Source organism: Drosophila busckii, chromosome 2R (genome assembly GCF_011750605.1).
Source record: "Drosophila busckii strain San Diego stock center, stock number 13000-0081.31 chromosome 2R, ASM1175060v1, whole genome shotgun sequence".
In the NCBI taxonomy this organism is placed as follows: Eukaryota; Metazoa; Arthropoda; class Insecta; order Diptera; family Drosophilidae; genus Drosophila; species Drosophila busckii.
The window spans coordinates 12826592-12847435 of record NC_046605.1 but is presented as its reverse complement, the minus strand read 5'-3'; the positions used below and the strand labels follow the sequence as shown (position 1 = coordinate 12847435).

The following is a 20844-nucleotide window of genomic DNA, read 5'->3' as shown; positions in this document are numbered from 1 at the left end:
CCTGGCTAATCAACGACATGTTGGCCAAAACAATTCACTTGGCAGCGTCGTAACATGTTCATCGTGAGGGTCACAGGACGTTTTTGCAGCTAAAACGCCGCCTTAGTGCGCTGACAGGATGTCGCCGAGACGTCACACACACACACACACACACAGACATACAGATACATAAACACAGGCTAGCCTGATTGTCTTTAACTTGCTGCTAAGGCAATACATTTGATATACTGCTCACTCAGACAGACGCATGCTCACTCTTCACTCAGTTTTTGGTTTCGCCAAGTGAATGCCATGCATGACAATTTTTCGCTGCGCACACACACAGATACGCACACACACACTTCAACGTAAATTTCATGCAATTTGTTATGTTTTATGTGCCGCTCTGCTGTGCTGCCAGCCTCAACTCAATGCTGATGAGCAGCAAAGAGCGGGAGCGAGCAGCTCGAATGTTACGCCTGGGAATCTCAAAATGACAGACTTCAATTTATACAATTTATTTTATTAAGTCAAACATTTGTCTCCCTATATTTTTGTGCGTGGCTGTATGTGTGGGCGAGCATTTTATGTGTATCTGTGTGTGTGTGGGAACTGTTTTTTGCTCTTTTATTAACAAATTGATGAAACAATTTCCGCAGCGCTTAATATGGGCAATTTTTTGCCCACTGTCCAGTCGCTTGCTTGGATTTCCGCTCTCGAAATCTATATAAAAAAAAGTAGCAAGCAAAATCTGCTGAAAAACAAGCATTACATTACGCTACACATATTGTGCCGTTATAACATAACGTTATACTTACGTTTTTAGTACGAACATAAAACTCTAGGAAATTGGGCCGAAAAATTTCAATTGGGTTTTGTATGTGTGTGTGTGTGAGTGAGCGCAAGTCACCTAAGCGCCCATATAAATCTCAATTTATTGTGGCCTATTTGGGCATTTTGGGCACGCAGCAGCCATTTTGGCTTGAAGTTCGCCTTTAGGCCTCAAAATTATTGAATCTAATTAACTTAAATGAAATGAATGAAGACTACAAATACGCACAGGCAACAAGACTCTCGTAAAATTTTGCCAATGTATAAGTGTGTTTGTGTGTGTGTGTGTGAGGGTCTTGTTTAATTTATGGTTGTATATATAAATTCATTTGGAAGCTATTTAATTGCAGCTAAAACGCCAGAAATCTTGTAATGACTGGTCACTGCCTCTCGCTCTGACTTTCACACTCTCTCTCTGTCTCTATTTCTCTTTTGGCTGTGTCCGCTGCTGAAGGTCAACAGATTGATTGAGGATTACAAGCAGCCACAAACAGTGTTGCTGCTTATTGAAATTGTTTGTTGTGCCTGCTCCTGCTCCTTTCTTTTTTAAGCAATTGATGTTCTAACAAAATTCCAATGAACGCTTCTAATTAATCATTTAAGCATGAGCTCCTCCTCCCTGGGGTTTGGGCTGCCTTTTAATATTTATAATGTAAATTGCTTCAACTTCTTCTACATTGCGTGTCCTAAGCGGGGGCGATTGCTGCGATAAATTAAAAGCAAACAGCTTAGCTTTTAAGCTAAATGCAAATATGCGTGTGTGTGTGTGTGTGTGTGTGGGAAAATATTTAAGAAAATTATCATACAAGGTGTATTGTGGCAAAGGTTATTTTTATAAATTTTTAATGCTGTATGCTTGATTGAGTTGCTGTTCAATTTCAATATAAATTCTCGCCAGTCTGTATAAATATTTGCAAAAATAGCGGTTTTTATTAAAATGGCTTCGTGCATTTTTCGCCAGAATTTCTGTTATGCTTTACAGCAAAATAATTCGAATGAAAATCACAAGCAGTTCGCATAAAGCTTGTCAGCCGCAGCCATAAATGTAGCTTACAAAAAAATCAGAAAAAAATAAACTTAAATTAGGAAATCTTTTGGCTTTTGTATACAAAACCTTGAAACTTGCCGCAGGTACATTTTTCTGGCCCTGTCGCTGTTGAGATGAGTTTTGCTTTGTGCATTTCATCTCGAACATCAAATCAATTTGCAACTTTGCTTTGAACCCTTCATGTGCCGCAGGCTCGCCATATCCGCTCTCTCTCCCTCGCTTGTTGCATGCGCCAAAATAGCTTCATTTAACTAATGTCAGACCAGTCAAAAAAGCAATAAAACAAAATTCCCCTTTTCTATTTGTCGCTCGCATAGAAAAATGTCTGCAAAAGAATTTATTTTTGGCAAAAATAGAATATGCAGAAATCAGCATAAAAATTTTGTGTGTTAAGGCCAAACAAAATCTATAAAAAAAACTTTTACGCATCGCAGCACAAAGTGACCAAGCTGACTGCGTATACGTAACGTTACGGCATGTTACGGTCTGCTTTTAGCCATAAGCCGATACACACAAAACCCGTAAACGCTTCAGCTGTCAACATTTTTCAGCCAAAAACTGCGCACAAAACTGAGAAAACTTTTTAATGGATTTTCATGTTGATAATGTTATCACAAACAAAAAAAGAAAAGAAAGCGAGTGAATATATTTTAAAGCCACGCATATCAGACGAAGTTTGAATACTCTGAGTACACAAGCTTTTTGGCATAAATGTTCAGTATTTTTTATGTTATTAATTGGTGCAACACAACATCAAAAGTTGAAAAATATTTTTAAATTACACAAAGCAAACACTTAAGCTGCTTTAGGCCCTAAATTGGGCAAACTTTTGACTGATTTGTTGCTGCCTTTATTGTAGTTGTTGTGCATTTACAAATACAAATAATTTACAGACAGATTTGCCGCTTTGAATTTTTGCAGCCCTTGTCAGTCGGGCATTCAATCTGTCCATCAGCAAGTCCATCATTCAAAGCCAAAGCTGGCAGGGTGGGCTTTTGGTGTGGGTTGATTTGCTGTTTGTGTGTGAAATTTGAGTAGGCAATTTTAATAATTTAAGTAAATGATCCATCACCGTTACAGTTAATCTATCAACGACAATGCATGCGAAAGATAGCAAGAGGGGGCAGTTAAGGAATTTATTTCTTTAATATTTCGTTTCTTTAACAAATTGCCTTGTGAAAAGTTTTCGCTTTGCTTTGGCTGCTGGCCGCAAAATGCAAAACGAAAATGAGATAAAAATTGCCTGGGATGAACATTTTTTTTTTGTTATTTTTGGGGCAAAATGTTTACTTTGGTTTGTTGCTATGTGATAAGAAAATTTGCTGGCCTATTAGTATTTAAGGCGTTAAGTCATTTATATTCATTTGTAATATTCTTTGGGCTCAGCGCAATTTATTGGCCCATGGAAATTGACAGATAATAAAACGAAGACGATAATATAAATGAGTGGCAGCGTTTATTTATCAAGTGCAGAGAGCCCACAATATGTTCAAAAGAGAAAAGCCATATAAAAACTGTCAAGTGAAGCCATTTTATGAGCTAAAGCATTTGAGTGTAATAAGCTATAAATATATTTTAGGCACTTGAGTGGCCAGAGAAGCCAATAATTGAAAAGCTTTGAGCAATAAAATTACACAAAACGTTTTGACTTTATGCATTTTCAAAGCACACTCCACTGCGAAGTATATGAGCAAAAAGGAAATGAAAATTTAATTAAATATTGACAGCAATGCAAAGCAACTTCAAAATAAGCTGTATGCTCTGCTACAGTCTAACAGAATGTTACGTTTGCGTAATAACAGCGTTGAGCTAACAGAGCGTTGTGCTAACAGACTTTTGCAATAACAGAGCTGAGCTTATCAGTAACAGCGATCATTACAGAATTTATGCATGCTGTGTGCCTGACTGACTTTAAATGTTTAAATGCATGTTATAAAAGAAACGTATGTACGTAAATAAGTCTGCGTCTAGCTCAACGTGGGCTTACTTTTATGTTAGCTAGTAGGTTAGGGCAATTCCCCGTATGTATTTTTTATGTTTGTGCCATAAATTTCATTTCTTGGTAATATGCTGATGAATCTGTCACAAGCACTGAGGCGGCAACCCATTTGATTTGATGCCAAATGGCTAAAAATTTTCCATTTTGTCTGTATCATAAAATGCAAATTCCTGTTCGTATGTATTTTATGGCTTTGGGTACTCGTCACATTGCGAATCACTTATTTGAATAAGTCAATTTTCGAAGGTCAAAGCGACGAGGCACTCACACACACACACAGAGCACGCTGCTGTTAAGTGAATTTCTCATTTACAGCTCGGAGTAGTGCTTGGCAGCTTGGGTGACACATAAAAAACGGCACAGCGAACATTAATCTTAGCATAGAGGCAAAAAGCAAAAGTCAGAGTGAGAGCTGCACGTACCCAGCTTCAAATAGTTGAGGCCGCTTAGGCACGAAATGCTATTAAAATATTTATGCAAAAATCTACGAGGCGACAATTTAAGTCGGAAAAAATAAAGCAAGCAGCACATGTATGTGGGAGCCAAGAGCTTTGACAGTGCGTGAAAAGAGTGCAGCAAACGCTTTTCATAATCGATTTTCACTGCCAGAGCCTTCAATGACTGTTGACAACAAGGCACCCAGCCCCGGTGCAGAGGCTTGTCAACCTTTATCAAAAAAAAAGAAAAAGGATATAAAGCGTTGGGCTTGAGAGCTGCGCAAAGCCGAGACAAATGCGACATGCGTCTGTTGACAATATATCAACATGTGGCATGCGGGTGAGCGAGCGAACGGTGGTTAGCTCGTCCTTGGCGCTGTGTAAAATATGCAAAGGACAAGCCGGCTTTGCCAATTTTACAGCTTGACTTTGACTTTATAGCCCGGACGCTGTGTTTTTCTCTTTTCTCTGTTGTTTTTCTTGTTGCTCTGAGCACCAGCAGGTCAAGTAATCCCTATGCTATACGCTCGTCTGCAGCTGCTGCTTCTGCTGCTGCTGGTAGCTCAACTATCTAGACAACGCGCCAATCGATTGCGAACAAAGCGCAACGAATCGATTCGCGTGTAGGCAAAACCAATCAACTGCAGAGCAAGGGTTAGACACAGACTTTAGTCGAGGTCTAGGTTGCTTTATTTCACAGACTGCCTTTTAACTCTTTTAGTAGGCGTATCGCAATGTGACAATAGCTATGCGAATATCCCAGCTAATGCCTAAGCACATGTTAAACTGGCAAACAGTTGAATCAGTGTGTAAATCATTCGCTTTGAGCGCTGTGCGTTGACATGGAGTTCAACTGATGCATAAAATATAAATAAATTTAATTTGTGACTTGCTAACTAACTGCAGTTAGGGCATCCGAAGTTGTGCTGCAAAGTCTCAAATGTTATTGCCAAACTTGAGCTTTGGGAGCAATTGCTATTTGTTTGTGTCGTCAAAGCCGCAAGCCAATCAAATAAATATTACAAATAGTAAACAAGCTGCCAAAAATAATAATTGTAGATGAAGTTTAAAATAGAAATATTGCTGCTGAGCTGTAAGAAGCAGCTTTAGTAAGCAGGCAGCTCCAGATCTTTTTGTGGTTAACACAGCGCTTTGTTTGCCAGTTTGCGAGCCTTTAATTTGTTAGTGGCACAAGAAATTAAAGTTTTTCGCACAAATTTTCTATTTAATTTCATTCAGCATTTACACCCCCATTTCTGTATTGCCGACTCATGCTAAATACCTAAATACTCAAACCCATTTATAAAAATCTGCTACAACTGTCAGAGACGCATTCATTCTGCCGACTTTTTCAATACACAGCGCAAATAACAAATAGCTGAATGCCATAGACATGGTGTCCCCTCCGTCCTCTGCTAATTACCAAACTGTAGCCTGGCATTGTGTGCTGTTTATCTTTTGACAGCATAGGACGGCGTTGGGGCTGGTGCTTTCGCTTTGGTTTTGGTTTTGCTTCTGCTTTTGTTTGCCAGAATGTGTTACATAATGAAATGCTGATAAATTAAACAGATTTATTAAACGTTGCCTTTAATGTCTCCGCAGAGACGTGGGCGAGCGCTACCCCGCTTTGGCTCAAGTTAAAGCCATTTTGACAAAATGTCGCCGCAAGTGGGAGTTGGAGCTATCAAGGGGCCAAGCTCAGCTCGCGGCGTGTGCTGTGCACGCGGTTTTTGCGGCCAACGACAACGTCGGCTTGTGGCTTGGATAATGCTGAAAGCATTCGGTTGTGCACACGGGCTGGGATAGGGAGTAGGTGGAGCGGCACAGTGGGGTGACCAAGCGCCTGCAGCTAAGCGAAATGCGTTTGTCAAATTTTGACAAGCTCGCCGTGTATCGATCTGACGCACGCTTTGTGGCTATAAGCGCGCTTAGCGTGTCCTTAAGCTAAATTAAAGCATATATTACATTTCATTAAGCCTTTGATGTCTGTGTGTGGTGTTTTTAAAAGGCAACGCTACTGCTGGCTTACGTTGATTAAGCTGCGGATTGAATTAAGCTCGTTGAGTGTGCAAACGCTCGCGAGTGAAGTGCAAAGTGTAATTATGATTGAATTATGTTAAAGCTGAAACGCAATAAATGCGCACTATATAAAGCAGTTCATATAGTTCGAAAAGTTAAGCAAAACTAAGGTGCAGCTTCAACAACTAAAGCAGCGAATCAAAGCAAGAATAGCAAAAGCAAATAACAAGCTTATCTCTCATAATTCAACTAGAACTTTAGCCACTTGCTGACGACCACAAATCAACGCTAATTTCCAGGCTCACTCCACAAATCTCTGTTGACACTAACGAAACGCAGCGCAAAGAAACAAAGCAATCAAAGCGAAATGCAAAAGAAAACAGAAATGTTGGTCACGTAGTCTGGAGCTGCTGCTCCAAAAAAAGATATTTTAACAAGAGCTTACTTGTAGTTGATTAAAAAGTTGTCGAAGGTTAGGCCAAGCGGCAGACAAAAGGCTCAGAGCGATAAAAGGTTCTAAGAATTGCAGCCCCAAAAAGTATGCTGTCATTTATAAATAATAAGCTTTCTATCTGCTAAAGCCAACAATTGGCTTGTTTTTATTAAATATTATATGGAGTAAAGCAAAGTTTTGCTTTTGGAATTAGAATTGCAAATGTTTAAGTAAAGTTATTAATTAATTCCAATTGCTAGCTAGCCGCAAGTTTTTGCAGTAATCAAAAAATTGTTGTCGCCCAAGTTGACGAACACAGTCAACAAGAATTGCAATGCGCCTGGCTGGGCAATTACCAAAAAGAAACCGCAGAGAGAACAACAGGCAAAGCCAAACTTACGACAGGAGACGAAAATTTTACGCGCGTTGACTGCTGAAGTGGCGCTACTTAGCTAAGGCGGGGGGCTGGGGGGCTGCGAGTGGAAGTGTGGGCGGGAGTGTGGCCTTTGTCACAGTCAAGGGAATGTCTGGGACGTGACGACTGCGTAGTTTTTGCATTTTGTGGGCGTCGGCAACAGTGGCTGGACTGACTGGAATTACAAATTCAGCACAATGTACTTTTTGTCATTTATGCATGCGCTGTATAAATTAGACACAATGAATTTGAACAGTTGCAAGCCAGTTTAATAAACTCACTGCTGCTTTTGGTTTCGCTTTGTTGCAGGTGGCAGTGGCAGCGGTGGCAGCGGCAGTGGCGGCGGCAGTGGTGGCAGCTCAGCAGACGCGGTCAAGGATCACTGCAACAAGACCGTGGACATTTTCGAGGATATTAGTTCGCCCGAGGTTAGCAATCAGAATATAGGACGACCGCTGACCTGTTGGTATCGCTTTCGCACCTTGAAGGGCGCACCGCGCGACTTTGTGCTGCGACTGCGCTTCAAGAAGTTCAAGGTGGGGCAGCTGTTGAATGCCACACACTGCGACGGCGGCTATTTGCAGGTGAGTTGCAGCTTGCATTTGCTGATTTATGGCCAAACAACGCGTATACGTTATTACGTCATAGCAGCGTCAGGTGACTGCTTTATGGCCAGCATTGCTACATTTAGTTTGATATTAATTGCAGATTGTTGACGGCAATGCCAAGACAGATGTCTCCAATCGCCGCGAGCCCGGCATGTTCTGCGGTGAGGCCGAACAGCCGCAAACATTCATCAGCGAGACAAGCTATGTCAAAGTGCTCTTCCATACGGATAACTTTACGGATCAGGTGAGCTGGCTTGCAATTAGCTTTATTAGACCCCAAACAAAGCAACGCGTAGCCCACTTATCATTTTTATCAACACCTGGCCAGCCACCAAGCCTCTGCTCGCTCTCTCTCTCTCTTCAGAGACTTGCAATTATGGCAAAATGCAGGCCAGGCCAGCTGCATACTCCGACTTGCAGACGCAGACGCCAACGCACTTACACTAATAAAGCGTTGCGCCCACATGCCAACGTTCAGCTTGTGTCACATGTGTCATGTGCCACGCCTACTTGTGCTTATCCTCTCGTACGCTCCACATGCAGCGCACACACACACACATTTATATTTATCACATAATTTAAAGAAAATATTACAGCACACAAGTCTTTGCTGCTGTCGTCAACGCTTCCGACTCCCACTACCCTACTCGCTCTCTCTCTCGCTCTCTCTATCTAACATGCTACGAGTATTTTTATTTATTCCTTTTTTTTTAGTACATTTCGTTTTTTATACTCTTACAATAGCGCTTATGAGCTTATGCTACGGCATGCGTATTAACAAAGACACTTGTGTGGACTTAAAGTGAAAATATTAAAGTGCAACGAATAGAAGTTGAAATACGAAATACGTGCAAGTTAATAGATAATACTTTTACGAGTTAATACAATAATATTTTGATTATATGTTAGCAAAACGTTTATTTTAAATTAATAATTCGTTACAATTACAAATAAGTGAACAAACAATTCTGTATCAGTTGAGTTTATTTTATAATTTAATTCATTTCTTTAAGCCAGTCAGTTTAATTTACATTTTTTATATTTATATTTGTTTAAGTTAGGAAATTGTTGATTACTTAAAAGTGCAATCAACAAATAGGGCATGAATCTTATAGCTTATTTTTAATGAAAAAAACTTTTAAATAAATTTCTTTTATACAAAATACATAAGTGAAAGTTGGCTAAAAAAAATTGGTTTCAATTATTGAATTATTTTAAACTACTATCACAAATAAATCAGAATTATCAGTAATTTATTAGGCAATTCTATAATTTATTTACATTAAAAAATAAAAATAAACAACGTATGATTAGTAATCATTATTTAACAGCTATGAGCAATTAGTAAAACTTGCATTTATTCATAATTTTTTTTTAAGATATAATTTTGAAAACTGACTTGCTGTTAACTTATGAGCGCATCCACGCTTCGTTGTTTACATTTGCGCATAGTTTTTGCTTTGCTTATATTATTTTATTTCGTTTTTATCTCTGGCTGACGCTGCCTCGCTCCCACTTGCTGCCTTTTTGCTTGTTTGCTTTGGCTGTGACCCATGATGCTCTATCTGCTTGACTGCATCTATGCAACTCACTTTCGCACTTAGCCTCCCATGCGCGCACACACACACACACACACACATATATATACAAGAGCGTGCATGTGTATATATTTTTGCATGCATTATTCAGCTGTACGTTGGGGGGCGTTGTCTCCTGACTGCTGTCTGGCTGTTGTCTGCTGCTGCTGCAGCTCGTCGGATCTGCAGCCGCACCCGCCCCTTTGTAGAGTCAGTGCCGCTGACTGTGAGCCTGACTGGCGGCGTCTCTTTGCCGCTGGCAGATTTTATATACATATACAATTGCATCAGTATGCAACTCTCTCTCTCTGTGTGTGTGTATGTATATATAATGCTGTTCACAACTTGAATTCTATTTAGCTGCATTGAAGTCGCTTCCCTCAACTCGTTGTGCTGTACCTTGTTGTTGCTGCTTTATGCGCTCTTTTTTTTCAGATTTTTTTATTTATCATATGCGCTGCTGCGTTGCTGATGCGGTATTTGCATTTTTCAAAAATGAATAGATTACTTTTTTATGTCAGTCAAGCATTTTTGTTATATTATTTATTAAAAAATAATCAACATTTTTGATAAATAAATTTGCGTGCTTTAAATTTTCATCTTATCAGATTGGCCCGGAAATCTCTAGAGGTTATAGCCCAGAATCTTGTAGAGTAAATTGTAAGATAGCTTCTCGTTAGAAGTATAGAGTTAACTCAATAATAGCGATGAGTTGGATAAAAATTGAGTCCTTAAAAATATTTATTATTTAATATTGCTGTTATTTTGTTTAGTTGTGTATCAAATAAAAGAAATTTATATATATATTATGTTTGGGGTTAACATAAAATAATGAATGCAGTGATCTCGGTTTGAGAGCTTAATTAATTAGCGGTTATCGCTATGTATGTATAATGAATGTATGTGTTAGTTAGCTTACAGTATGAGCAGTTCATGTTAACTCTTAACATAAGTGTAGCCGTTTTTATTTGAATATGCTTATACATTTATAACAATATAGCTTATTGTAATTGTATAATCTGAACACAAAGGCTTTGAAAGATATTTTGATTTCATTTTAATATTCAATCAGTTTTGAAAATTATTGTTATGATAGATAGTTTAAATAGTTATTTAAAGTTTTTTAAATTTAAATAGAACAGTTATATTCTCTTAATTTATAAATATAAAATTATAATTGTTGAAGTTTATGCTAAAATGTGAAGGCATTGGCTTGATTTTAATTTAATTTTCTGTGCCGCATATAAACCAAATCTAATTTTGATTGAATTTAATTAGAATTTCATGTACAATCTAAGCTCGCATGCATATCGAATACCTTGACTCTGTTGCTTACAAATATTTTGCTTTGCGCTTTTCACAAAAACGTTACAAAGCCAAATAGCGCAGGATTTTTTCTCGCAGCTTTTCGAAAAATCTTGTATAGATTTTCGCAGTCAATGCAGCCGTAGCTTAACTCTCTAGCTGTAGCTTTTTCTTGTTGGCTTAACTTCATGTTGCAGCTTACAAGCTGCAAGCACAACAAACAACACACACACACACACACATAGACATAGACAAGCAGCCAAACTAATGCGCCATGTAGGAGATATAGTTGTAGCTGCTGCTGCTGCTGTTGCTTCGTTCTCCAGAGTGTCTTATGCACACCTTAATGGAGTCATAAATATTTATGAAAACACGCTACCCGTTCGCTGTGGCAGTGGCAGTGGCAGCCAGCGCTGCAGTTGGCAGCCAGTGGCTTGGCGCTTTGTTTTTGCCACGCAGATTTTTCCACGCGGAGTTTGCTCGTTCGCCTGGGCCACAATGCTTGCCACTTATTTTGCGCGAGCGCGCAGCAAAATGCGTTGTCATAAATAAAAAAGAAAATTTTATAAAAAGCAAGTTAAAATAATAGAGCGCTGGCATGTAATAACATTGCCACGTACACAATTTAATGAGCGCGGACTCACGCAGATAAAACAAAAAAAAAAAAAAGAAAACCGAAAAAACAATTTTGCATTAACATAATTTGCATTGCGTATAAATCAAAAATAATATTCGCAAATTGCCAGACAAGCGACAGCAGCAACAACAATTTCAAAAAACGCAGACGAATTTTCTGACTGATTTTTAATTTATTCGCGCATAAATTTGTCAGCACATTTAAAGCGAGCTCGCTGGCTGGCAGGCACAAAGGTCGACATTGAGCCAGGCGCGCTATCAGCTGCGCAACTGCATCCGCAGCGGTAACAGGATTGGCAATGCTATCAACAGTCGACTTGCCCATCATCATCATTATCAGCATTCAAAAATATTCAATGAATTTAAAATTATCGCTGTGTGCGCTGCATTCGCACATTTGTGTGTGAGTGTGAGTGTGAGTATATGCGTTTTGACAGCTAAAGAGGGGGCGTGGCCATGCACGCAGCAGCAGCTGCTGCCCCAATACTGAAATAACTGCTTGCCATTGCCATTCTCATTGTTCACATCGTTAAGTGGGCGCTAACGTCATTGGCGCCGGCAAACGCATTTAATATTGACATGTGCATTACACTTAGCGCCAGCTCGAAACAACCCAATAGCAAACTGAAAATTTTTCAGATAACAGTTATTGATTTGGTCCCTGATATTTAACACATATTTCTGCTCAGGGAACATAGGTAACGGTTATAACTTTTATTATAAAAATGAATATTTGACAACAAACGAACTATATTGAGAATATTATTATATTATTGATATTAATCACGATATAGAAAATAAAAGCTTTAAAAGCATATAATAGAATATATAAATATATTTTATATACGTCTTGAAAGGACATATTAAGTATCACCTGACATGGGTAATGAGACTTTAGGGCAATAGTTATAGAGCTTAAAGTTGATTTCTAAATTTTAAAATAAAAGTCAGCATTAACTCCTAATATGAAATACTACTATGAATATTGAATAAATTCTCAATAAGTGTTAAGTTGGCATAGGTATTTTTATTTTGTAACTTTTCAAAACACTCACATTAAATTTGTAATAATTTAAAAAAGAAAATTAAATTTATTTATTTTCATAGCGGCTGTTATTGATAATTTATAACGCGAATTTATAACTTTTACTATCGCTGCTTTAGTTACGCCAATAAACGAATTAAAGATAAGCATAGCAGCATTAAAGTCTGTCTGTTAAATTATGTTAATTGCTTTGCGCCTTAACGTAAACAACTTTTAGTTTATTTTGAAAGCTGATTTCGCTGGCTAAGCAACTGCAATTTAAAATTCATCTCGAGTGCTAAAGTCATATTCGCTTTTGCTATATTACGCAGCATATTTTCAAATCAAATGCTATTATTTACTAAGCTTTATATCAAATCCAAACGCATTAGTGACGTTGGCTGTTTTTTTTTTTGGGTAACGCCTCTGCAATCTTTGCTTGGCAACAAATTTCCAACTGGGTTTGTGACACAGGCAGCAGTTGCGTCTACGTCATTGCAGCACGTCATTAATGCTGATGAGACACACACACACAGACACACACCGGCCAGAAAACGAGGCCAGACGGGGTCGCACATAGTTAAAATCCGTTGCCCAGCAGCAACTGTGAAGCGCGACGCATTGCATAGAGTCGGCAGCACGAAAAATGCAACGTCCTTATGTCGCTTCATGATTGCGCTAGCAGCCGTAGCATGGGCCGTACAAATGTCGCTGCACATTTTCAATGGAGTTTCAGCAGGCGTGTGTGTGCATGGGGGCGTGGCAATTGTCTCGAGTTGGCTACGGGAAATTGACAAAAATTCATCAGTGTGTGTGGAGGAGCATGGCTACTAATGGCATGCGGCAGCAACAGCTTGAGTTTGGACAACATTGCGTATACGTGATTTGCGTAGCGCTAACAAAGCAAACAAAAACACCCACACACACACACACACACACACATACGCGCGCACCCATGTTCGTTTCTATAAACTCACTTAGTATCTGTCGCTATGTCTGATTGTGATTCTGTTTCTGTTTCTAATTTTGTTGCTATTTTGCTTGCTCTCTCTCTTTGCAGACCTATTTCACATTCGATTCACGCGCGGAACAACAAACTGAGGTCTATTTGCGCTATGGCCAGCATCCGGAATTGTATCCAAATCGTCGCGGCGAAGTTGTGCAAGGGTGCGTATACGTAATGTGTCGAAAGACTGCCCGCTGTGCCCAAGAGCTTATCGATAATGTTTAGCGGCTTTATGTCAAGTGGGCGTGGTTGACAACAACAACAACGGTTGGCCGCTGACGCTGCTTTGTAGCCAGCGAAGCGTTAATTTAATTTTATTATGTTGCACGCAACTTGAGTGTGGCATGACAAAGAACAACTCATAATCATATGCGAGCGACAAGTAAGGGGGGGTAGGCAAAAATGTCAATTTAAAGTGAAATTGAATTACAATTTGCCAGGCGCAGTGAAAGAACAAGCCCACAATGGGCCAAAAGCGCTGCGGCAACATAAACTTGCAAGTATGAGGGCGTTGGGGGTTGGGGGCGCCGCACAGACAGCAATTGCGCGCCATGGGCCAAAAGTACGAGCATTCAGTTATATACCACCGAAAAAAAAAAAAAGAAACTTTGCAGACATTAAATTTCATTTGATTTCGCTGCTCGTTTTGCTTTTTTCATTTTTTTATTTTCGCAGTCAGTCGCACAACTTTTATCTTAATAAAATAAGTTGCAAGTTTTAAGCATTCGTTGGCAGGCGCTATATATGGATTCTGAATACAGAAACTTTTGTCGGGGATTTAGTGCGACTTGCGACTGTTTCGGCGCATACGTGAGCTTGCAAAAGTTTAGCGCGATAGGCAGATTTTGATTCAAGTTTACAGAGCAACTGTTTACACCAAATTAGAAGACATACATAGCAAGCTGTGCTATTTGACTTGCCTTAAAGTTAGCTGGGCGCTTAAGAGAGCTCTGCTGCTCTCCCACAGCTGCTTTGCTCGCATGTTTCAATTTGATTTTTATGCTAATTTTGCGGTCACGCGCCATGACATCGACACCAAAGCAAAGAAGGATATAGATAGATAGATAGATAGATAGATAGAAAGCAAGCAAGCGAAAGCCCGAGAGCGTCAAGTCAAATGAAAGGCAAATACAAATTGGTAAAATGGTAATCATATTTGAATGATTTGGCAACCCTGCCCAGACAGCGCCGCTTGTTTGGCCAGCACAAATTGAAAATTATACGCACAAAGGCGCGCAGTTGTTATTGTAATTTAACAACAATTTTACAAGGTTTTGCACACAGCAAATAAAAGCAAAGAAAATGAAACAACAACAGCGCACATGGCATAACACAAAGTAAAATAAAAGGCAACCCAACTTAAGAATTTCCAAATCAGTGAACACAATTTTCTGCTTTTGTTGTTTCAATGCTAGCGATTAATTTCTTGGATTTCTGCCCAAGCCTTGGAGACATTTATTGACAAGCAATTCCAACGAAATCTAAAACTAATTGAATTTAATTACAAATGACACTCACACTCTTTCTCTTTTTCTTATATATATATATAACAGTTCGTATTGCGAGCGGGAGTATCGTGATTGCCGCCTACAGACCTGCTATGTACAGTCCCCCGCATATCCTGGATTGTATCCGCGCGCGCTCAACTGCCGCTACAAATTGCATACGCGACAGCCGTACATCAAATTATATCTGCAGAACGAACAGTTCGCGGTCGATGGGCAAAGGTAAGCACAAGTCATAGCCATAAGTCAGCCGCCATATCTCTATATCTATCTATCTATATATGTATGTTCGTCTGAAAATGCAAATTGCCAAGAGAAATTAGCGCCAAGTTAACACTCTGTAATTTGTCATTTTGGCAGCAGCCACGTACAAATAAACCAAAATAGTATATACATTTTTTCTTTGCTATGCATTGCTTTTATCTCGCTGTTGTTATTGCTGCTGCTGTTGTTGTTGTTGTTGTAATGCATTTGGCATGCTGACAATGACAATTTGACAGAGCGCTCTGGTAAAAATTGGCACCAATTTCGTGGAAAACGCTGGCGACATGTCACATTTACCCAAACCCGTATCCCACATTCCATTTCCATTGCAACAACAACAACAAGAACAACGACAACAAATATACAGCATTCAACATTAACGTTACAGTTGTCCTGGCTCCTGTCTGCCATTGGCTTGCACTTTGTCTGTCTGCATTCAAATTGGCTAAAGGATTACGTTTTGAGTGAGGTTTCTTTTATTTTTTATATTTTGTTTTTGGTTGAGGTGGTTGCGCTGCTGCTAGCGCACGGGGCACTGCAGTCATGACCGATTTGTATTATTAATGTGCAAATGATGAAATTGTCTGACTGTCAAGTTGCCCCCAAAAATACGAGCGCATATAGTATTAGCTTTAATGCGCTTTAGATTTGTTCAGCTAACGAAATTTACACAAACTTTTTAGTCAGCACCGCACATTTAAAATTAGTGTAGCATACTTTTTAGTGCTAATTGCATTTAATGTCTTTTGAACTATATTCAGATGCCTAGACTTGATATATAGCAACAAATTGAAATTTTAAAGCTATCCACAAGGGTCTACACTTATGCTACAATATTTGCACTTCTTACTTCCTGTAGTAACTTTTTTAAGCGTTTCATAGCATTACTTTCAACTAAATTCCTTGCAACCTAAGCCTTTATTTTGTTTTTTTTTTCTCGGTTTGGCATGCGAGCAACATTAGCAACACTTTGGGGACATTTGCAAAATGACAGCTGTGTCTGGGTTTTTAGCTCAAAATCAGAGCTTAAATATTTTATGAATTACCCAGGTGGCCCAGGCGCAGGTCCATTGCTACAGTCCAAAAACTCAAGCTCAAGCTACTGTCTGCTGCTGCTGCTGCTGTTGCCGCTGCCTGCTGAGCAGAGCAGAGCTCGTACAATTTGCATTTTTACATTCAATGACCTTTCACAAACGTTGCGGGCAGTCATTAAACATTTCAACTCTCCCCTTGCTTCAGCTGTTTGTTTTTTTTTGGCATTTCACTGTGGGTGTTGGCGGGCTGAGCAGCTGCTCAGTGCCTTTTTAAAGGCACTTTTGGCCGAAATGGCCAGCTAAAGTAACTGAGCTGAGTTAACTTAAAGCTGTTTGATGTGCAAATGCCAGTCAGCATATTTCATTCGAGTCAGCTTACGCCATTCGCCAGTCAGAGATAAAGATACAGACAGAGACAGAGACAGAGTCGCAGTCGTAGTCTCAGTCGCACGTACGTCAAGCTGCAAGTTGAAATTAGATAAGCAACATTCAATTTATTTTTATAGATTCAATTTGAATATTTACCTTTTGAGCGCTGAAAAGCGTAGAAAAGAGCGTAGCGACGTCAGACACGAGCCATGTCAAAGTGCCAGCTTTGACAGCGAAAAAGTGAAGAGTTGAAATCGTTTTTATGTGCAAGGGGTGGCAGGGGGGGGTGGAAGCAGACCCAAAAGCATTTAACTGAGGGTTGCTGGCGAACTAGTTGAAAATCCGCTTTAAGTGCGTATTAATTTGCAAGTCTAAGTTAGACTTTCAGTCAAACTTGGGTCATCGCGTGGGGTGTGTGTGTGTGTGTGTGTGCCTAAAAGGATTAGACAAACAAATGTTGCAAAAGGATAGCTAATCGCAGCGCTACCCAGTCCTTGGCAAGTTAATCGAATGTTGTTGAAATACTCGCCAGAAAATACCAATTAATGTTTACTTCACTTTACAAAGGATTTATGTAGCACACAGACAGCATTAATTAGTATTAAGACTGCACAGACTGCTGACTACAGCAAACTGTAGTTTACTTTAAATATAAATAAGCTTTGGTTATTAATTGGCTTTAATGTGCACAGGCAATTAGTTGAAGTCAGCTTAGCAAACTGAGTGCATAAAAACACTTTGAGCCGCACTAACCCAACCTGAGCAATCAACTAACATATGTATGTGTGCGTGTGCTTGCGTGCGTGTGTGTGTGATTGTGTGTGTTGCCAAGTCAGCGTCAACTTTGGTTGTGCTTTTGGTGCTTTTATAAATCACTTCAGTTTATTGCCGAGGCCGTCAGACTTGTTTTGCCCAAAAAACATTTTTCTAATTTCTGCGTTACCGAAACACACAGCAAAATATTTTGCTAACGTAGCACACACACACACACCCACACACAAACAAATTCTTTATATATACTTGTATACTCGCAGTCGCAAACTTGTTGGAAAGAAAGTTTTTTTTTTTTTGTTGAATGTATATTGAGGCAAGGAAATAAATGCAAAAGTCATCGAGAGCAAAGTTTTTTAATATGCCGAAATTATTACCAGTCTGTTATTTTTGATATGTCTGTGTTGGCCAGAAAAGTTTTGGGCCACAGCAAGCAAAGCAGTCAAAATAATCAACTTTCTTTCCTTACGCAATTTAGTATTATCAATAAGTTAGATTAGGTTGCGTTGCGTTGCGCTGCAGAGAGCACTGGGAGAAAAAAAAAGCAAAACTTGCTGACAAAGTGATTAAATTGAGTGAGACGAATGCGTAGCAAAAGCAGAGCAACAACAACTTGCCAACTGGCCAACTGGCTAATAGATACATGGGTCAATAGCAGTGCAAAGTTTTGGCTTTGCGCAAGTTTTAGCTCGTTCCCTTTATTTTCTTTTTCTTTTTTTTTTTTTTGTTGCGTCAACTTTTGAGCAAGTGCTGAAGTCAAAGGCTCAATAAAATGTCAATTAAATTGACATTTTTGTTTCAGTTCTAGTGCCAGGCAACAGAATAGCAGTTAGACCCTACCCGCATTTGATTAAACTGCTGCCACGTAATTGCCAAAGTTAGCTTTCAATTAGAAACTTTACACACACACACACGCACACACACCGGTTTGGCTTTTGTATTGAACGTGAATTGTATGCCTTGCAGCAAATTGTATGGAACTGCCAAATGCCGAAAATCCAGCTCTGTAGCTTTGTCTGCGTGCCAGAGTTAGAATCGTTAGACAACGCCTACAAAAAAAAAAAAGAGAAAAAAGAAAGCAAAGCAAAGCAAAAAGCAGTAAAATATGAGCTACTCCCTGTTGTGCTTCAAAGCAGACGCTTTTAAATGCCTTATGTGCAAAGTGTAAATGAAAGTCATGGACAGGTCAAGCGACCAAAAGGGGCTAAGGTCAAAAGGTAAAGGTTGCAAGTGGCAAACAAAGCGCAAGTTGGCAGCTAAACTAAACTACTTAGCAGCTTGTTGTAAAAACTTTTCAAAACATATTGATTTCTGATAGCTAAGCATCCTCTTTTTGAACTACGTCTCTGCTCGACAGTGCTACACTTTGCTTCAGTTTTTTTAGGTTTACTTTTGCTTTGTGCGCTTTTTATTCAGAACGCAGCCCTTTAAATTTATTCCTTTCTTTTTTTATTAACTTTTTTTTCGTGCCGTGGGTCTTTGCACTTGAGTTTTGTGCTACGTGCGCTTTTTAATTGTTGGCATTTTATTGAGTTGACGTCAACGTCAAGGGATAAATTAAATTTGCTCGTTTTGCACGTACATAAATGAATCAAAGGCTCACATACATCGCGTATACGTTTTAAATTTAAAATTGCAACAGAGCCGCGTTTAATATTTGTTATTTTTATCTTTCGCAGATGCGAGAACGTTATGACATGCCCCATCCGCCCCATAGGCTCCGGCAATGAGCACTGTCCGTACGATTGGTTAGCCGTTTATGATGGACGCGACGAGCATTCACCACTGATAGGCAAATTCTGCGGCCTTGGCAAATTTCCATTCAGCATTATTGGTGAGTACAAAAGGCCACATGTTGCCGCTGGCAAGTTGGCGGCTTAACTAGCAGCGACAGAGTGCGAGGGATAAAGTTTGCTACAGTTGCCTTTTCGCTGCTCCTTGTCAATTGCAGGCACCTCGCAGTACATGTACGTGGAGTTTGTTACATCGCCGGCGGGTCCGTTACTCAATACTGGCTTCCATTTCAACGTTGGCAACTGGCCAGGACATGTGGAAACGGCCGGCATCAAGCATGGCGTCTGCGACTGGCTGCTCAGCTCTGATTCGTTGAAGGATAGCAGCGCCAGCGAGGGCATATTCCTCAGCATTGCTCACTGGTATCCACCCAACACGTCCTGTAGCTATCATATCAAAGGACATCCCGGCGAAATTGTGCGACTCTATTTTCCCAGGTAAGCCAATATGCTAGAGTTAACTAAGCGGCGCTGGTCCTTGCCTAGAATTTTAGCCAACAAAGCTGTGCTTCAGTAAATTATCCAACTTAATTACCCAAGTTCATTCTATTCTATTCATTCATAATTGTTGCTCCAAACTTTTAGCTAAAGTTGTTTGTAAGCAACTCAGGACCTCCTTTTGTAGGCAACTGCTAAAGTTAACACTTACCTTAGACTTAATATTTTAAATCACTTCACCAAAGCTCAATAAAATTGTAAATCTAATAATAGTCTTTAACTGCTGCTTAACTAACTTACTACTATATGTCAATAGCCAACATTTGCTTTAATATGTATATTAAAGTTGTTTGATTTCTATTTGTTCAAGCGCTTGCAATAAAAATTCTAAGAATACTTTCCATTAGACCGAAAAACTTCAAATTGTTTCAGCCAATCAAATCCACTTACCCAAATTCTGTTGAATTTTTTTGCAACATGAAATAAAATTCAGCTTAAATGAAATGAAGCCCAAAACATCAAAAAATATTTATACAATTTTAATGCAAACAAAGCTTTAAGTTTCATATTTTCCAATGTATATATTATATGTAATTTTTTCAATGCGTATTCAGTTTCAAGCAATTCGCTCAAAGTTTTGAATTTTATTTCTTATTTATTTTCAACAATTTACAATATTGAGTCGTGCTTTTGTGCCCATTGTTTGGCTTGTGCGCCATAGTCTAGCGAGTTATTGCAAATATATAGCTGACCAGTGAGCGTAATTTTGGTTGTGGGTTGGGGGGAGGGGGGGTGGTGAGTGTGCTTAAGTTTTCAATCCGTCTGCCTTGTCGGCATTTCACTTAAAGTGCAAAAGTTTTGCGGTTTGGGCGTATGCCTGCCACTGCCACAGCATTTTGCATGGCCTCCAACACACCCCCCGCCCTAGACCCTCCACCCACCACCCTACACCCTTCGCCTGTACAATCCTTGAGCCATTCTGGGCTGCTGCATTCTATGCTGTAAGCGTATTTTAATGAAATTTGCCGCAAAGATTTATGTGACATTTTAATTTAACGTGTCGAGTTGAAGTTGTTCTATATACATATAGAACTGTATATATACATATATATGTATATTACTTTGTTCTCTTGCCCCGCTGGCAGCGTCGGGCGCTTGTTTGTGTCTGAATCCAAGCTTGGCGCAAAACTTTTGTGCAAGTGTCGCTTGTGGATTTGCGTCAGAGTTTATCGAGTGCTTTGTGCACTGTTTTGCTGCATGTTGCATGTGGCAAGGCGCCGCCGCCTAGGCAGTGAATAGGGAAATATTTTATTGTTCTGCGGTTGCGCTGCCTTGATTGCGACTACGCGGCAG

General features: G+C 39.5%; 1 protein-coding gene across 1 annotated transcript in view; it reads left to right on the top strand.

The window, feature by feature from the left end:
- Positions 1-20844, top strand: part of LOC108597222 — a 57531-nt gene that overhangs the window by 30882 nt on the left and 5805 nt on the right. Inside the window, exons 3-8 of the mRNA XM_017983666.1 lie at positions 7471-7745; positions 7870-8013; positions 13372-13478; positions 14871-15044; positions 18940-19094; positions 19212-19491. Of these exons, the coding sequence (XP_017839155.1) occupies positions 7471-7745; positions 7870-8013; positions 13372-13478; positions 14871-15044; positions 18940-19094; positions 19212-19491 (1135 nt within the window). The remainder of the gene's footprint in view (positions 1-7470; positions 7746-7869; positions 8014-13371; positions 13479-14870; positions 15045-18939; positions 19095-19211; positions 19492-20844) is intronic.